Source organism: Phaethon aethereus (genome assembly GCF_964289735.1).
Source record: "Phaethon aethereus genome assembly, chromosome: 6".
Taxonomy (NCBI): domain Eukaryota; kingdom Metazoa; phylum Chordata; class Aves; order Phaethontiformes; family Phaethontidae; genus Phaethon; species Phaethon aethereus.
The window spans coordinates 41,148,141-41,167,570 of NC_138580.1; the positions used below are offsets into that span (position 1 = coordinate 41,148,141).

Genomic DNA, 19,430 nt, shown 5'->3' on the forward strand with positions numbered 1-19,430 from the left:
AAAGTTACACCAGACTGGACTGTATTTCTGCATTGATACCATAGACATGAGGCAGACAAAGATCTAGCTACTGAAGTGGGTCTGATGCCACCTTCAATATCACCTCAGATTTACCCAGCTTCAACACACCATGAAAGAACGCAAGCAGCTGCAAACCGGAATCACATCGTTTTACCACAAAGGGCTACGTATTACTCTTACGTGCCGTGCTGTATTTATGCCAGTATTTAAATAAGGGTAGATCAAAGCACAAGGCTTCTCTGCTCATTTTCAGGCCCATAGTCCCCAATTTTCCAGACACATATAAAGGGTGCATATGCTGCATAGCACGTGCAGGGAGTTTGACTTCACATGCCCCAAGTGCGTTGAATTTATTATGCATGCTCACAACTCTCCATCCAGCATATGAGCAATAGGTTCAGGGATAGCACAGTCATTTTGGAGAGTTTTTAATCAGCTAATACCCTTGAAATACTTCAAGTACCTTTCGCAGTCAGGTGGTGGCAGAAGAAATACAGCATATGCAAAAGCATTTCAGAACAAGGAGGAGGGCAAAGTCCTGAGAGAGCTGACACAGGGGCTTGAGTGCAAGTGGCACTTTTCCAGGTGGGTGACCTGTCCAGGGCATCGCTTCTCAGCCCTCTCCGCAAAGGGATATCTTCAGGCTCAAGTGACGGGCCATGGCAAAGCAATTTAAGGCAGCCATACACAGTTTACAGCCTTCTTTCCCTTCCATAGGGATATGCTTTGTTTCGCTAACACCTTGACTTCTAAGAAGCAAAAGCTGATTGCTCAACTTTCTCATAAACAAATCTGATAAGACAAAATGCTCTCTGTACTCCATTTCACTCCAAATCCCAAAGAAACTTGTGATGTTGGAGTCAAGTTATTTCTTTTGGCTGGCCTTGCTACAAAAATCGCATGCTTTATTTTCCTCTTTACAGAATTCATATTGTGTTAATAAAGTACTGTTGATTCCCTCTGGCTGACTCTGCAGGAAAGCTGTTCTTGCAAAGCTTCTAGTCTGAGTTAAAGTAATCTTGCTTAAAACTGGCCATAATTGTTTCAGTCTCTTAAGTTTAATACTAAGCACAGGAAATATTGCCAATTTGAGTCAGGATTTGGCATTCTGTGAAGGCAGGATAAGCTGACCAAAGGTAAGGAATTCAGTAAACGCAAGGGGAATTTGACCTGGCGTCTCTTTGAGCCAGCTTCCGTATTTTTGACCTTGCTCTAAAGAGAATGGATAGAGAGAAGAAAACCAACACAGACGAGAGTTCAGTGAGAGCTGGGAGCTCCGGAGTACTCATTACTCCATCAGCCAAGTCCCCCAGATGTAATGCTGGGCCCTGAGGGGAGTTCTTCCTCCGCAGGAAGGATTGCTCAACCCACTCTCCTTACAGCCGGGTTGACAGGACCGCATTCCTCGAAAGGCTGTAGACAGTCAACAGGAAGCTGACACTGGAAATAAGCCTTGGGACAGTCTGACTTTGAAAAAGAGGGAGCAGCCCTTCACTCTGAGACAGGCCCTGGAGGAAAATAGCCTGCTTCATGGCTCTGGTAAACATGGGATGATGAACAAATCCAAAATAGAAGGACAGACACTAAAAAAAAACGTAGACCCAAGAAGCAAAACATAGGTGCGGTGTTGGATATCAATATCTGTTCTGTGGCTTTCAGAGAAACAAAAAGACACACGATTTCTGGTTCTCTCAGGCCAGTTTCGTATAAGCAGGATTCTACCCCAACACAAGTACGTACAGTCAATTTGATGAGTTCCTCGCCAAGAAGGCGTAACAACTGGTAGGCCTGGCAAGGCCAACAGCAGAAATACCGCTGAGACTGCGGTGTGACACCATGACATGCCCTGCTGCTAGCTCAGAAACCATTCCTTCCAAGGGCAGGGATGGAACATCCAGGTGTCCACGGGGCCACCAGGAGATGCCTTCACTGTTACTGCAGAGCGCCTTACACCAGGCTTACCAGCAGGTCTGCCCAAGACTGTTCTGCATGGCAGGGATCAAGCCAGAAAACCCTAAATAACCTTATAGAAATCTCCTTTCCAGTCCTCTTAGTCTTATTTCCATTTCCATGTTGTGGTGGTAAATTTAATACTCATCTTCTCTAGGTTTGTCTAAGCTTTCAGTATGGTTTGGATGTTATTAACTCTTGCAAAAGAGTTCAGTTACTTAGGTCAGGATGTGACTTCTTCCAGGCCCAAGTTAATTCAGATTTGAGCTCCAAGAAAAATTTTTGCAATCTTTTCTTAGGGGTAGAGAGGAACATGCAACATCAGCAGTACCAGAACATTTTTCAAGTGCTGATATTGCCAAATTTTTGTTCTGATTTCTTCCTTTTTTTTTTAAATTTAAGCTATTATTGGAACTGTAAAATAAACCTTTTTGTTTCTCCTTGGCCTTATTCATGCCCATATCACCTTTTATTTCTATTCAAAGACTTAACAGTAATTTGAAGTGCTACCTTCCCATGCCCCCAGTTCATTTCAAGGAAAAAACCTTGAGCTTGCCATTTTAAACCAGGAATAATTTTTCTCAGAATTTTGAAGTAAATAATAGGTCAAAAAATCCTTTTCCCTCGTAGTTTAGAGCAGAAGGCAGGATAACCAGGAGTCCTGGTGGAGAGAGCTCATGCCCAAGTCTGTCTGAAGGGGAACAGAGATTCCCTTTTTTCCAGTACACTAATGACCTATTGCTATCTGTAAAAGACCACAAGGATCCTTGAAAAGGTGAAATAACTTAATGACAAAGCAGAACAGACTAGTTCACTGTAAGAACTCAAGACACTCAAGAACAACTGTACTGGGTCAGCTAAAGGTCTGCCTTTCCTGGCCAATACTATTATATGTAATAAAACCATCAGAGAGAATTACCACATTCAGGTTTGTCCCCTCCAACAACTGTTCCCAACTATTACTTGGCTTTGGAGCTTAATTCTACCGTTTCAGATCTAAGGCGGGCACTGGGCACCCAAAAGACCATCTATTGTTTCCAATTATGGTAGTTACCATAATAAAGGATATCACCTTTCCCCACAAACCTTTCACACTCATTCCTCCACTGGAATGTTTCTTCTTGCACATCATTGGCCTCACAACATTTGATCTTAAATTTTTAAAGCCAAATATTTATCCAGAACAATAAAGCCTCCAATCCTCCAAACACTTCTCCCTGCTAGTCACTCCGCTGAATTACTTCCATGCATAACAATCACATACACAAGCAAACACTTGGAGGATCAGTACCTTAGATAAAACATAAGTTGTAATATATCTGTGTCCAAACCCATTAAAGATGATGAGAAGCCTGTGGAAATTAATCTTGCTTTACAAGTAATTCTATATTTGCGTAGGTTATTTTTCCTGGAAGTGATTTTCAAAGAGAAAAAGAAAGCACACACACACACAAAAGGAAAGAAAATGCCACAGCAAAGTCACCTAAAATAAACGCACACTGCTGTTTAAGTAGTTTGAGAGAACCCATACCAGGTGGGATTACAGAAAAAAGCAAGAGCTACAACACAACGAGGGGTTTATTTCTTTAAAGGGTTCCCCCCGCCCGTTGTTTTTGTCCCTTTTCTGCGCAGAACGCTGCTGTCCCTCCGCCTAGAGCGGACAGCCATCATTCATGCCTTTTCTTCTGCACACAGCCCACATCCTTTCTAACCCTGAAAAGGAGTTAAATGCTCTTTTTCCTCCAAAGAACAATTTTTTATTTTTCCTGACAAGGCCTTTTATGCAATTAGCTAGAGAAGTCATGGCCAAAAAGAAAGAATAAGACATGTAAAATCATGTCTGAGAACAGACTAGGTAGTAACTTGTTGAGTCTATTACCAGACAAAAATGTTTAAATCAATAGTGTGTTCTCATAAATCAACAGCCATATTTAGCCTTAACTACAACCATCCCCAAGCAATGTGGAAGAGAGAAGACACTTAAGAGAAAATGGTGATGCTCCTGAAATGAGGAGGGGAGGAAGCAAGAGATGAGATGAGCACAATGCAGGGTCATCACCCAGACAAGGAATTTATTTTCTAGATCAGAATTGAGGTGCCGCGGCATTCGGGCCTGAGCAGAGACTGCCAATCACACCAAGTCCGGGGGCGATTTGGAGATGTTAAAGAACCATTCGAACCTAGTTAAAGCTAAGGCATTTATGTGCCTTGTGTGCTAAAACAAAATTGAGCCCAGAAGAGCCAGAACTCTATGCTACACGATCACAGGCAAAAAGGTTTGCATTGGAGACCATAAAAGATCATTCTTTTTCAATTACACTTGACAGATCTGAGTTATTATAAGAGGAATAAGTTTGGAAAAGGGGAGAGCAGTAACAGCGAACCAAAGAACAAAATGTAACTCGAGAAACAGCCCAAGAATGTCATCAGATCCTTTTCTTTCTTAGCTGGGAGTGGAAGATCGTCTCTTTTCCCTCCTCCATCTTTGTTCATCCGCTTACTCTTCCGGCTGAGCTGGTTTGATTCAGATTTAGGGCCCTCATTCATTCCAACTAAATGGCTTCTCTGTAAAGCTCTTTACTCGCCCCATACTATGGCTCCCGTTGACAGGATTTCACTGCTTTCCAGAAAAGTAATGGATTTCTCACATACCATAGTTTCTAAAGGTCCCTTCTCCCCAGCCCTTCAGCAATGCCCTCTGCAGCACAGAAACATTTAGTAGTTCTGTTAAAGCAGTGGCTCTGACCCAAAGAAAGATATTTTGCCTCCTGTGAACTGTTTGGCGCTCATCGGTTTGATTTGCAGCAGTGCAAGCAAGGCTCCCAAGCACAGTTTGTTCAGTCGCCTGTGAACACGCAGCAGGGAGCAGGTCAACCCCAAGAACCATCCTCAGCTCCTTGCAGCAAGCTTTGGGGTCTTTAGTCTATACCAAGTGGCCATACTTTACAAAATTTTGTTTGTTCTTTGAGGCAGTTTTACTAGAACTGCATCCTCCACATGAAATCCGATGGTTACGATAGAATTTGCTTCTGCTTTTGCCTGCAGCCCTTAACACTTTGTCAACACTCCCACTGAAGCAGTCGTGTTGAAAATAAGAGTTGCCTCTTCCAGTTCTGGCATTTGCACATTTTTATGAGATGCTGGAAAAGCACAATTGGATAATTCTTTTTTTCCCCTGCAAACGTTGAGACAATAATAAGTAACAGATTCATTGAGTTTTGACTTGCCTCAAAACCAGGTGTTTCTGACATGTACCATGTTTCTCAAATATATTACACACCCCAATACTCTTCCTACCAAGAACTTAAGCTTTTACAGTCTCCTCATCAACATGCACCAACTTTCAGACTTTCCTGACCACCAGTTTAGTTTATGCATAGTGCTGCCTTTTCAGTGACATGCAGAGAAAGCATCAGGGTGTCTGAACTATGTGGCTAACCTGTCAGCTAGATATAGCAACTGACACGCAGAGAAAGTATCAAAGTACTACAAATATCAAAAACAAATGCTGGGCAGATTAGAGGAAACATAGACCAAGTAGTTGTCTTTTTTTACCCAACCAAGAGAGCAATCTAACAAACACCACTCTGAAATTCACACTCGGTGATCTCCAATGGGCTAAAGCCTTACAGTGACTGTAGTTGCAACTCAACTTTTAGAGTCAATGAACAATGCAGGTGCAAGTATAATGCTCTTCTACTCCCCAGCTTGGTTTTCAGACTAGTTGCTGACTATGGGAGCCTCTGCAGCTCTACCTTCTGTACGTCTTGGTTTACAGCATGGTTTACAGCATTAGTGCCACATAGGTGGAACTAAGAAGGATTTCCACCATGAAGCTCTCCCTCTACGCTTCCAGCAAAGCAAAACAGCACACTAGGGTTGAGTTTGGAGCAAGTTCCTACCTCTGGATTAATTTTCTTTCAGCATTATTGCCTTAGAACTGCCTCTCATCACGAATACTTCATTGTTTCTAGGAAGTTTCAAAAGGAGAGGGCAGTTACTTGAACAATTATTATTGTGAAGCAAGCTCAAAATCGTTCTACATGTTTGGGAGATCCTCCTAATTCAAGAGCCGTTCACTGTTTGATGTGGGACAGGCCTGGTGGGACTCTCTTGAGCCATAGATGACGTGCAGCTTGCCTGATGGAACAAAGATATAGGAATATCCTTGGCTGTTCATAGAGTGCATGCTGGCTGCTCATTCTATCCTGGTGTTTTGTCATTAACAACGACTGTAAAACAAGCTTATACAGAACAGTTTAGGTCCAGTGGAATCCAAATTAGCAGCTTATGACAAATGCATGAGATAACCCATTGAGATGGTTCTGACTAGAATACTGCCAAAAAGTGAATGGAGAATGAAAATTGAGATTCATTTCATTTAAAATAGACTTTTGACCAGTAAGATCAATGGCTGCATTTTTCTGTGCAGATTTACAGACCAAATGAATCCCTGGTTTAACCTCTGAACTCAGAGGGTTCCACAAAGACAGGAATTTGTCTATAAGGGTCATGCATGTGCATGCTTCCCAGGCATTACAAGATTGAAGTTGCAGTCATTTAAACCTAGAAGAGAAAGAGGAAAAACCACAAGAGGTCAGATAAGGAAATGAGACTTAATAGTACTGCTCCCTGGCTATCATCGGACAGCGATTGATATGCTAATCAACAGTACACAGGAAAGGATGAAGTCCAGAAAGAAAAAACAGATGTCCCTGAAGAATTACCATGACTGAAACGTATGGTAGCTGTCTGCTCTCAGGGTCAATGGTGACCATGGGAACTTACATTCTGCATTGCCCTCAACTGAAGACCCAGTCCTTGGGCAGCTGACTGGTTAGTAAAGAGCTGCCACTTTTCTTCCACTTGTGTGAAAAGATCGGCATTGCCTTCTCCTCACTTCAAATTATTTTGCAACATAAGCACTTGCTGTAGCTGCTACAAAAAGAGGAGATGAGCCACCTCATCCCAAGCAGCTACACCAGCTGTGAGCAGAAGAATCACGCAGAAAATACAGATTATAAACAAACCGGAACCCGCTTCCAAATTTGAAAATTTGATAACATTTCTACAGCACTCGGAGATACGCTCATCATACACACCCCAAGGGTAAATACTTCCGTCTCCAAGAGCTGTAAATGATTTAAAAGCAAAAAAGCTAATGCAAATACCGAATGTAACACTAATAAATATTGAAAGCTGGCACTGATAACATATTCAGTGGGCGGTGGACTCCAAACTGATTCTTCACCCGCAGTGCATATTGCCTTTCCTTCCTCCCAGCTGGCATTAGTCAAGTAGCAACAGCCTTAATACCAGATTTTGAGAAGTTTGTTGCTGTAAGCCAGGCTTGTAGCAGCATTTAAAACAAGATTGCATTTAACATAAAATCGAGCTATTTTCTGGCTCTTTGTAAAAAATGAAACATGATCTAACATTAAATAAACTAGATGATGCAGGTTTGAGGCCAAAATCCCATTCTTCCTACATTTAAAAAAAAAAAAGGGGGGGGGGGAGGAATACACTAACAATGACATCCCTTTGTTCATGCAAACTGGTTTCTGAGAATGCAGTGAGCAAAGTTTTGCATCTGTTTGCATATAGAACTAGTAATTGTTGAACAGGCAAGTCAGAGATACAATCACAGTAGAAAGTTTGTTTATTCTTTTGTAATGTGTGTTACATTAATACTAGCTAGGATCAGGTAGTACTATAGGAACACAACTGATGCTTGTTCCAAGGGTCTCAGTTTAAAATTGAGTCTACTGCTTAGCAGTAAGTCTAGGAAAATTCCTTAAGGTACCAGTTGTTTTAAAAAAATATTTAAAGCTGTTTTTATGAATCACGTTGACCTTTCTCAGCTATTTTTTTCTCAAAGGAAATTTCATTTCATTTAGAGGAAACATTACCATTCTGTTTGAAAGTAGCACAAGGGTTTTTCTGAAGTGTCAGAATTTTCTTTGGAGTGGAACAATCTTCCCAGTATTACCAAACAAGCAAAAAGTTTGCTTTGGATTCTATCTTACTGATAGAATCCAAAAAGCCACAAAAGTGAAAGAAGTAGAACATACTTATCGATATAAATGGCCTTTAGATTGTAATTATTACCTCTGTCTTTCAATCTCATTCTGAAAGGCCTGGAAGCACCCGATCTTATCCACGAAACCTTACCACAAAGCCCCTCATAGCCCCCTCCGTAGCTTCCACCACCACCTAGTTGTGCCAGCACGTTGGAAACTTTTAAGGGCAAGATCCTCACACAAAAATACAATCTGGAATTTGTAGGTCAAAAACTGATTTAAATAAAATGAATTTTTTAAAAAGGTAGACTTTGAAAGCAGAGAGCAGAGCTGTAAACATAAACACTTTAAGCTAAGTCTCTCAGCTGTGATGTGCAGTCCTGAGAAATTCCCTGAGGACTTTCAGTGTTTGCTGGGACAAGAGACGTGGGTTAGTCACCGTTAATGAAGTAACTGGACAAGAAGCCACTGTCATAGGAGGGAATACAGCACTCTGTTTTTGAACAGGAGGTGAGGGAGGGCATGCTTCCCCACCATCTAGCATCTTTGTCAACCAGATGAAAAATTATGGATTTTAATTCCTTTTCTATCTTTTGTTTCTCACACAGGCATATCATAGGCAAGTTTCCTGACTATCCTACTGAAGAGGCAGGAGGTTCAATCGCTCTTCTTTCTCAAAAAACTCCAGAGCAGGTACTGTCACTCCTCTAATGCACCTCATTAATGGGGTTGGGGAAGGAATCCACCACAAAACATGTCTGTTTATTTAAGTTATTTTCATAACAACAGTCCCCAACAAGCAGGAGCCTTGTTGTTAAAGAGCTTTTTGCTGCAAGTGAAAAGATTGTTTTCTTCCAAGGTAAGCCACAGCACTCATGTACCAGAATTTATTCCCTTTCAGGATGTGCAACCACTTAGTCATGGCAAAAGGTGCTCAGGCATGCAAGTTACACACAGATAAATGTCTGAAGGAGCTAAGAGGAAAGAGCTGAGCTGCAAAGAGTTGCTCTCCTGTTGCAAAAATCCATGTAGTTAGACTGGCAGTAGCTACTAGTAGAAATATATATTAAACAGTTTAAAGAGCCTTGGTTTAAAATAGGCACCCAAAGCTACCCCCCGAGGCTGAAATTGGTTCCAGTGTGTTTGCAATTCAGTATCAGCACAGTCTAGCAATAATTAGTTTAGTTTAAGCAGAGAAGAGTTTCTTATGCAGGCAGGCCTAAGCCTTGATTTACTGCCAAGGATCCATTAAGCAAGCTTGAACAAGGGACACATTCAAGTAGAGGAAGTATCATGGTTTATCTTATGTATTCTTGTAGTGAACTCAGATGTTTTTCCTGTAAATATCCTTCTTCTGACTTCACTGGCTAATAGAAGTAGCTGATAATCTCTTCCTCTGATCATCTAGGTGTCAGAGAGAAAGTGATTAAGGCCAGTTGAAGCAGCGAAGGCAGCAGTTGGCACTCAGAGCCAATTCCACCCTCCACAACCATCTTAGCAGGATGAGGAGCCTGTTGAGGGAAATTATAAACAGGAAGCCCTGCACATAGGACCAGGATTTGGCCCCTGAGTGAACTGGGAGGACTGTCAAAACCTGTCCTCTGCGGTCCTTAGAACTCCCATGCTGAGACAGTCTGTTGTGTTCATTAGCTGTCTTCAACTGATAATCTAACACAGGTATGGTAAAACAATATTTTGGATTCAGTCCTTCCTGGAATCATAGGGAAAAGCCTGGGGCATGCTAACAGCATCTGTGTGGTTTGAGGGGATGTAAATACAGACCAGCTCAGCATAAAGCCCAAGGCTCAAACCATTAGTTACTCTGCTTACAACAATATGCAAGAAAACCCCTACAAACAGGTCTCTGTGCCTCACTAAAACTGAGCTCAGAGCATACTCCTGGTTTTAGCCAAGTTCAGAGTACACTAAGGTCAACCCCACTAGCCTCTGTATCTAAACCACTCTGTTGTTCAGTCCCAGAGTGAAGGGGACCCATCAGTTAAGTTTTCAACTTGTAAAGTAGAAACACATGCCGGAGTCAAGAAGGCTTTTTGGCTGCTCTGAGCAGGAGGGGAGCCACCCAGCAAGTATGGTGTATTACTGGAGAAGGCTTCAGGGGACTTTAGGCTAATTGGACCTGCTACCAACAAGGATAAACATATTTCAGGAAGATGTTACAAGAAATTACACTAAGCAAAACTGGATAAGGTGGTAGATTCTGGAGAAATACATTCTTCCTGTCCTACTCCAAGCTTCGAATTCCCACTTTCAGCTATTTTTCTGTCTTTCCTGGGCACCTGCTTTCTCTTTGCATTTAAAAAAAAAAAAAAAAAAGGAAGCCAAAAGTCCAGGGAGATTGTTTTACCACCTGTTTTTCCCTGCATAAAAGAAAAATACCTGGAAGAAAAAATTGCAACTATTCTCCCCAGCAAATTTTCACTAACAATTATCTGATTTTCAAAGATTTTTGGGCCTATTTGTTCTCCCTTTTTAGCCAGCACAATTGAGAGCAGAATGTGTGTCGCATAACCTTAACAGATATGCAGAATGCAGTCAGCAACAGAAGGTTCAGTACATTCCTGATTTTACCTGAATGTCAGACAAGTAAAACATTTTTGTTCAACTGAGTCAGCTGCATATTAAAAATCCCCAAGGCAACTGGTTTTGTTCCACACTGGTCTACTGGGCAACATAGTAAATGAAATCCTGGCCCCATTGAAGTTAATGGGAGTTTTGTCCTTGACTTCAGGGGAGACAAGATTTCACCTCTTGTATATATTAGCTTCTGTGAATGGGTTGGTTACTCCCAAGTTAAACTCCATGAAAAATCAGGACCGAACTGTATTTAAAAAGCCAGCATTTTATAAGACTTAGGTAAAGACACTTTGGGGAAAATAAAATACAAATTAATCACTTCACGAACCATTGCTGCATTATTATGCATTCTATATTTCTTTACCCTTTGACAACTCTAACCTTACTTGACTTTGTAATGTAGCTGGCCTTCTGCACAATCTGGTTTCATGGCATTTTACAAACACCTTTCAAAAAGATACGCCAGAGAGATCCCGATGCAAAGCACTTGGTGGTTTAGTCAGGAAGATATGTACTGTCACTTGCCTACAAAAGTACAAAAGAAGCTTTTCTCTGCTTTACACACTCTTCAAGAGAAATGTAAGATTCTGAGACATCAGTATAATCTCCCTGCATCTGTTCCAGATATCTATCCCTAATAGGTTTTTTTTTTTATGCTTTTCTCCAAAGATAATCATCAGATGTGACAATTTTTAGCTTTGCCCTTCTACCGCTGCCAACAAAATTATGATTTCTTCCTGTAGTTCATTAAGTCTCATCACCATGAAAATAAGCCAAGAGAGTCGCCATTTAGCAGACACATTCCCCCCTCTCCCAACTCCCCCTCATTTCCAATATTAAATGGTTTAACAGAAAAACAAAAAAGATACTTACTGACATTCTGGTAGCATGTTCGATTGCTGCATGGAGGACAAAGTCATCTCCACGTTATTGTAATCGCAGTATCTGATGCAGCCGCATCTAGAGAAGGGGTGAGAAAAAGTACATGTTAGATGCTGTGCAAACATATGCTCCTGATCCTCGCTTGGCACTCTGTGCAATACTATGCTGCTAATTAGCATTCATTATCACCAACAGCTAAAGATCCCCATGAATCCCAATAATCCGTTTGATTGGGAATGGTAGTGCAAAAGATCTCCCAGTAGTTAGTTAATATTAAATTAATATCCCTGACTATTTCCCAAGTACAGACAGTAAAATGCAGTCAGGTACTGCAATGTTCACACACACCCCCCCCCGCCGTGTAGTAGGTTGCTTACTTTTACAAAATAAATAGATCACAAACAGCTTTAAAGCATCAGAGAAGGATTCAAGAGGCTGTGTAGAGTTATGCTTCCCTAGTATCCAACATTTTACAAATATGCTTTTTTCTTGACAGAAAATATACCAACTGTATTTTTCAGTAATAGAAATAGATGCCTACAGTTATGCTCACCTTTATTTCCTCTGTTCCACACTATTCCAGATGCTCCTTTTAGAAGTTATCACGCTGGATTTTCACAAGTGCTAAACACACAGTGCCATCAGCTGGAGCTGGGCACCTCAAAGCCTTAAAAAATAGGCTGATTGTTTCAAGTTAACCATGCAGGAGGACAGAAATGGTACTCTGTCTCTTGGAATCCTCCAGACAAGTATTCAGTGCAGTGAAGCCCTTCAGCAGGTAGACTCCCATCTGGCAGCTCTCCACTGCCTAGGAACATGATCTCTGTTGGCTGAAGTCAGTCTAGGCTGTCTGCCTACAGGCACACAATATAGAACCATAGAATCTTTGGGCTGGAAGGGACCTTTAAGGCCATCTAGTCCAACCCCCCTGCAGTGAGCAGGGATATCTTCAACTCGAGCAGGTTGCTCAGAGCCCCACCCAGCCTGACCTGGGGATGTTTCCAGAGATGGGGCATCTACATCTCTGGGCAACCTGTGCCAGGGCTTCAGCACCCTCAATTGTTTTCACCTCTACCATCCACCTTTCCTAAAAAACCTACACCAAAGCAAAGCTAACAGATTTTTCATAAAGACGTTCGATGGAGACTAACATTTTGAAGTGCTTGCCAGAAAACAAACACAAGAGCAAGTGAGCTTAACTAGTGAGTTAAACTACATTTGGGCAACATCGGCCGAAAGGAAAAATACTGGAGCACATAGCAATCACGGACTGAAGTGCCTGACTATTAAAGCCAACTGTACAATTTTGCAAGATCCCATAAAGCTAAAGTCCCACCCAACATTTTGAATTCATTCTGGCAAGAAACAGATCATTGGGGTTATTTTTAACAGCTTAAGCTTTGCTTGCAGATGCACACCCAAAAGTAAACAACGCTCAGAAATGCCTTCCCAGGAGGACACTACATCATTGGATCATGGATTTGCCTGTGAGAGGGAATGAATCCAGAACATTGGCCCTCAGCTAGCTCAATGGGACAGAGTCTCAGCCCTACCATGATGAAAATAACATCTCTTCCAGTTGACAAAAAGTAATATCACCTTGCAGAAATAATCAGCCTATGGAAAGAGTTGTAATTAAATGTCCTCAAGCTAGGAGGGCAGGATAAGGGGAAGCACGTTTACAGCATGCTGCACGTTACATACAAGTGATGCAAACGGGCAGCCTGATGTTCGGCACGCTACTCTGGGACATGGGGATGGCATCTCCTCCCATCTCAAACAGTCCTGTTTTCTTGAAGAAATCTCTTTTTTTGTCCTAGATTTCAAAATACCTTCTTCCTGTAGAGTTAATACTCAAAGAGAGCACATTTTCTCTCCAGGAACACTAGGCTATGTGCGTATAAAGCGTTTCTGTTCAAAATGGTTTAAGAGCCAGAATTAAAATGCTCCGGAGCTGTCTCTCACCCCCCACAGTGGAGACCCAGCATTCCCAAACGCATTTCATTTATGCCCACAACACTAATAAAGACAAGAAGTTCAAGTAAGGTCTTCTTTCAAGGCATGAGGGAAAGACTTATTCTTGAGGAAGAACATTTACCTCAAGCATCAGCTTGCCTGAGCCAACACTGAGCTTTCTACAGCTGAGCAACATAGAACATGAGTGAGTCCTACTGGCAGCTGGGGATTTTCATGTCCTTGGCTCATAAACCAGCAGCAGGCATTTCCATTCATAGGCTGCACTCTGTTTTAGTGCCCCTCTCTTTCCCAAAAAGGGGGATTTGCACTGCAAGAGGTTGGAAACACACTTGAACTGATGTATGAATAGAAAAGTCAATTCAACTTTTGCAGGATATCAGTTTAGAGGAAAATGTCTTTTCAGCCTCAGAAGATGACGTTACTGGAGAAGAGTAATCACTAGCACAACAGGAGTCCTACAGCAAGACTTAAAAAAAATGAGACTAAAATTCATCTGTTCTTACTGATGCATATTCTCTTCCCCAACATTGAGAGTTTTCTAAGCACTTTCAGCATCATTTCAAAAAGAAGCAACCTAGCAAAGAAAAGGGCAGTCCAAGGTAAATTAGGAAGACATCTACTTTTATTTCCACTATGAAGTTTTCTTCAGGGGAAAAAACTGTATTATAATGTGGGTGAATTTCTTAGTAACTCAAACTAACCTTCACTTGCCCTTCCCTTTCTTTCCTCCTCTTTTGTCAGATTTTTTCAGGCATCTTCTTGCAGCTGGAGGGAAAATTGTTCAGTATAGAAGAGTACAAGCCATTCAAGGTTAGATACACAGCCAGCTTCACCCCAGCTCCCAATCCTCTGCAATTATGGAGCTGCTCAGAGCAGAGGTGGAGAAGCTGTGCTGGAGGAGTACAGAGAAGGTGCATCTGACATGGAAAAGAAAAAGTTATGTTTGCTCTGTCATCCTCTTTTGGGAAGCAGAGAGCCACTTCAGACAAGTCAGGCTCTGCATGCTGGTGGCATTGTCAAAACTGCATGGCTTATGGAGCCTTTCACCAAAACTACTTGGCATCTCAGATGTTGCCAAGGCATCCAGAAGAGAGACTGTACGGGTGTTATTTGGGTGTACGCAACTTCTGCCTGCAGTCGCTATGCGTGTTTCCAGAACCTGGCTTCTTCTGGTACTGTACGTTTCAGCCAGTGCTAGCTACAGGCACCAATTTTCTCTGCTCCCCATAAGAGCAGTTAGTTGAAGACTTGCACCGTAGCTCATAGTGCAGTTCTAAAAGGAGTAAACAAATTTTTTTCTTGCCACCTCACAAAACTGATGGAAGGCAAGACAGAAGGATCAGGACAGTTCAACAATTACAGTCCCGTTATAGCAGGTTCATGAAAACAGAAAGTCTACATAACCCCTTTCAGTATCGTTCATCTGTATAAAAACATGAAAGCAAATCATTCCAATCTGAGTCTAGATATACTTAAAATGTCACTGGCAGAACTCAAAAACACTGCTTCAAATTAAAACCTTTTATCAATCACATGTGAATTTACAGGTATCCTGCTGGATAAACCCACACCTGCGACGCTGGGAACTGTTACGGTTACCCATTGGTAGGCAGAGGTGGAGGTGACAAGGCTGGATTTTTGGCAGGGTACTAGCACTACAGTAAAGGATATACTTCGAGTAGCTCTGTTGGTTTTGGATACAAAAGGCCTGCTGGGACACCAAAAACCCATTTTGAACTCTTGTCAATCTGTTAATCTATCCGAGGGAATGAAATGCTTCGCTCCTTATCACTGCAAGATATGACTGAACAGTGCTTGGGGTTTAAATTACCATATTTAATTAAATGTAAGATACTGAAATGCTCAAGGAAATCTGCTAATGAAATTTCACTGGCTGCAAAGTATAGCCCCCATCATCATATCCCTTCCACTCTCCGGTCTTCAACACATTAAAAGGCATTCTTTAGAAAACAAATGTTTACTGTTAGAGGAAACACATCTTACAATTGAAAGTTTTTTATTTTCTACTCTTTCGTGGTACTGCCAGTACTAATGGTCCATTAAACTTCAGTGGCCATAGATGTTCTGATTTACATTCGTCAGTAGATGATCTTACAAAAAGAAAACAATGAAAGGTGCCTGGGAACAAAAGAACAGTAGAAACAGCAAATCTCACCCTCTGCCTTTTTCAGATAAGGTATAAATCTCCAGGAACTGAAATTGTGGAAAATGATGTAGCTGTACCCAGTTACCAGCTGCTACTGGCCTATAGGGATAAAGATGCTGGGCGATCCATGTGTATCCGTCAGAGTTTGTCGCGGTATCTCTATCCAATCTCTCTCACCCACTAGAACAATTTCAGTCTTTAGCCACACATTGAAATTAGACATGCCTCAGGGCAATCTCTCAAAATCCATCTCCATAAAACCAATCTGCCTACGACAAATTCATAATCCGAGTCCAAGTCCAGAGGGAACTTTAAGTTGTATGTCATTAGGATATTGTGCTTCTGGGTGGTTTCAGGAATTGGTCTCGCCCCATAAAAGCCCTCGCAGTTTGGGACAGAAATCATGTCTTCTGCAATGATGTTTTGGGATAGTCAGCACCTATGTTAAAGTTTGCAGGTGGGAGTGTCGTCAGCATAAATTAGAAGGACTTTTCTGTAACAGTCAGCTACTCTGGAGTTCATAGATTGCTGCCAGACAATATATTGGATATCATGTGTCCCCGGTACTGGAAAGCTGAAAGCAGGGAAGGAAAGACAAACACCGGTTCATAACTCCTACAAGCATGTATCTAACACACCTTGGACGTGAAAATACTTGACCAGCTCTTCACCTTCCTTTCTCTCTCCTTCAGGTCGCTGCAGAACTGGCTGCCAAAAAGGAGATGGCTTTGCAGAAAAAATCCCAAAAAGGGAAAAAAGAAAAAGACGACGGGAAGGACAAAATGAAAGGAAAAAAGCCACAGAAAACTGGAAAGAAAGTAAGATTTCCTAGAATAAAAATAGCTAGCAGTTTGTGGAAACAGAGCCAAAGTCCAGCCTATTCAGCCGTGTGTGAGCAGAGGCTATTACTTTATATTAGACTGGTCACCAAGGCTTCAGAAGGCGCAGGAACTGCCTCAGGCCAGTCCCTATCAGCCTTTCAATTACCTTGGTTCTAGGAAACTGAATCTTACCTCTTGTATTTCAGGAGTGACAATTTGCACGGCCACAGCTCAGCTCAGTGGGAAGAGCTGATATAGGTGCAGACCACCAGAGACCTAGATGAAGGGAAGAACAACACTTTATGCCTTTGGCATTGTTGCCAAGACAGTGTACATGCACTTTTCAAAGCACTGTTGCTTTTTTTTTTGTGCAGATTAACAAAATAGTGCTTGGCTATCTAACAACCAAGCATTTCCACTTTTGGTGTTGGATACAGAGAAGTTAGTTACTGCCACCCCTTCACACAAGAACTAGGAAACAAGAACCTTAGCCTCAGTCAATAACCTGAATCAGAGCTTGCAAGCATTTCAAACTAATTTATAGGTACAGTTCTGTGTAGGCCAGCTATGTCTTTTGTGCTGCAAGCCAACATTCTGTAAGCCTGTAAATAGCAATCATGCATTTTCAGCCCACATTCTTTGGGTATGAACTCTTTTTTGCTTCAAGTCACAGTGGACACCACTTAACATGAAATATTCCCCAAAATCTTTGATATGCTAAGGTATGGTTTCACAGAAGGTATGCTTCCAAATTAGTTCAGGAGCAACTTCACAGAGGAAAACACCTGTGAAACAGACCAAAGGGCATCTACAAAAAGAGAGCTATGCAACAAAAATTGTAGGCTTTTGCTGAAGCAGCAACTTTTCTATTTCTCATTTACTTTACAGTATAAACAAAGTTGAAACAATATATTTTTTTTTAATACGGGTCATTAATCTCTCACCAAGTATGTGGAGGAGAAGGGTGAGTTTTCTGGGGCAAAGCTTACTCTTCCTTGCAAGTTTTACACAAATTAATTTTAAGTCCTAACCCTAGAACAGCCATATAACAAAAAAGATGCTTTTCTTGGACAATATCCATTAATCTGGCCAAAGCTCTCATAACAGCTAGCAGGAACCTAAACTACATGAACTTAGGAAGCATCAGTCCAACTAGTTGGAAGGTGGATGTCTTAAGTGTTAGCTTGTAACTTAGCATCTTTACTGGTTGAAAATAGTATCTATTTGGATCATACAAAACAAAGTTTGAGGGTTTCGAGGTGTTTTTCTCCCTTTATAAATGAAGATGCACAGCAGGCTGAAGGAGCAGCATACATAAAAATGTGCTTTCCAAGCTCTTTAAGCCTGATCTTGCATTGCCAACTGGGAAGGGTAGTGCTGCTCCTCTGCAAACAGGAAATTTTTTAAGTTCTGGTCACACACTATCACAGGGTGCACTGTCACAGCGTTAGTGAAGGCACGAGGCTGCAGGCAGCGGACAGTGATTACTGGTACCACCTCATTGTATTGTAGTGGCAGAGCAGAGCCAGCCTTGGGGAGCAACAGGAGAGAAAGTGCAATGCCTGCAGACCTAAGCCAAGGTTGGTTGTTGTCCATAAGACTTCTGGTGACTTGTGCTAGTGCCAAGTTCAGCTCTGTGGGACCACTTCATGGTGTAACCCCTTCAGCCAGCACATACACTGCAGAACTCGACATGAAAGATCAGATAATGTACAAAGGCAATAGCTTAGAAAAGCTTTCAGAATTAGAGACTTTAAAGACCAATGTTGTCATCCACAGTTAGAGAACCCTGTAGCATCTCAGACCAGTTCCTGCGGGGAGCATTCATGAGGGTGTCCTCTAACAGTTTTGCCCTTGTCCTTGCTCCTTCCCGACTCAGCTCTCCCAGGACGACCCTCTGTGATGCCTCTGCTCTTGCACAGGCAATGGAAAAAGACTGAAGTGTCTGGAACAGGCTAAGTCAAAGTGAGATGTTAATGTTCAGGCACGCTGAAATGCCAAACCCAACCCAAACTTCTGAAACTGGATAGCAACTCACTCAATCTGCTTAAAAACCTGACTTCCACTGGATAAGTCTGATTCTTTGATGGTTTTGCACATTTCACTAGATAAGAAACAACAATACCAAAATTAATATCAATCCACTTACAGCATCCACAAAGTTGTTTTGAAACAGGGTGAAATACCAATATAGAACTCTGGGGGCTTTATAACTTGATGTCATTCTCATCTCTTCAGCCATCAAAAGTCCTGTCAGGTAAAACTCTGAGCCATTATATCAGGTTCTCTATGGTTCATTGAGAAAGAACAAAGGGAACATTCTCTCTAAGGTTATAATACTGATGGGAAAAAAAATAGTATCTAAGACCAGTTGAGAAGTATTTGGAAAAGTTCTAACAGCAGGACTCTTATTAAAATAAGTATAGGCTATAAGTCATAGTGATGCAGGCAGAAAAAAAGCCCTGCTCCTAACTTCAGTTCTTAAAGAAAACAAGAGTTTGATCCCAGAAGGAAATTTAAATATTTCTGGAAAGCCCGATAGCAATCTTTAAAAAGGCATATTTAATATCAAAGTAGCTTCATTTTCTTTTCTAAGGTGCTGATTTGATTTCCCATTGGGCACCTAAGGGGTAAAAAAAAAAAAAAAAAACAACCACCAAAAATAGCTTCAGCACCATACGATCCCTCTTTTCAATAGCAAAATACATGTTAGACCAGTCTGGACTGCTTCGCCCAGTAACGTGCTGCAACCTGTCTGTCTCGTCGAACACGAGCAAGGCTGCGCATCCCTCTGTTTCACCCAGAAACGTTTTAACAGCGAGACACATTTTGCGCTTGGTGAAACCTGTTCACAAAACCCGTAGCAGAAGTGCACAATGGAATCAATTCAGAATTTTCCCTGGTGTTGAATGAGAATCACCCGGCGTGGGCTTAGGCTTTGGAAAGCTTCAGAAATATATTTAAGCTGTTGTTTCCCTGTCTCTGCTTAGATTGAAA

At 41.7% G+C, this 19,430-nt stretch overlaps 1 protein-coding gene across 1 annotated transcript in view; it reads left to right on the forward strand.

The window, feature by feature from the left end:
• DRC11 (dynein regulatory complex subunit 11) overlaps positions 1 to 19,430 on the forward strand; it is a gene marked incomplete at its 5' end in the record, with an annotated part of 105,321 nt that overhangs the window by 39,088 nt on the left and 46,803 nt on the right. The window contains 2 exons of the mRNA XM_082001586.1: positions 8,600 to 8,684; positions 16,305 to 16,430. Of these exons, the coding sequence (XP_081857712.1) occupies positions 8,600 to 8,684; positions 16,305 to 16,430 (211 nt within the window). The remainder of the gene's footprint in view (positions 1 to 8,599; positions 8,685 to 16,304; positions 16,431 to 19,430) is intronic.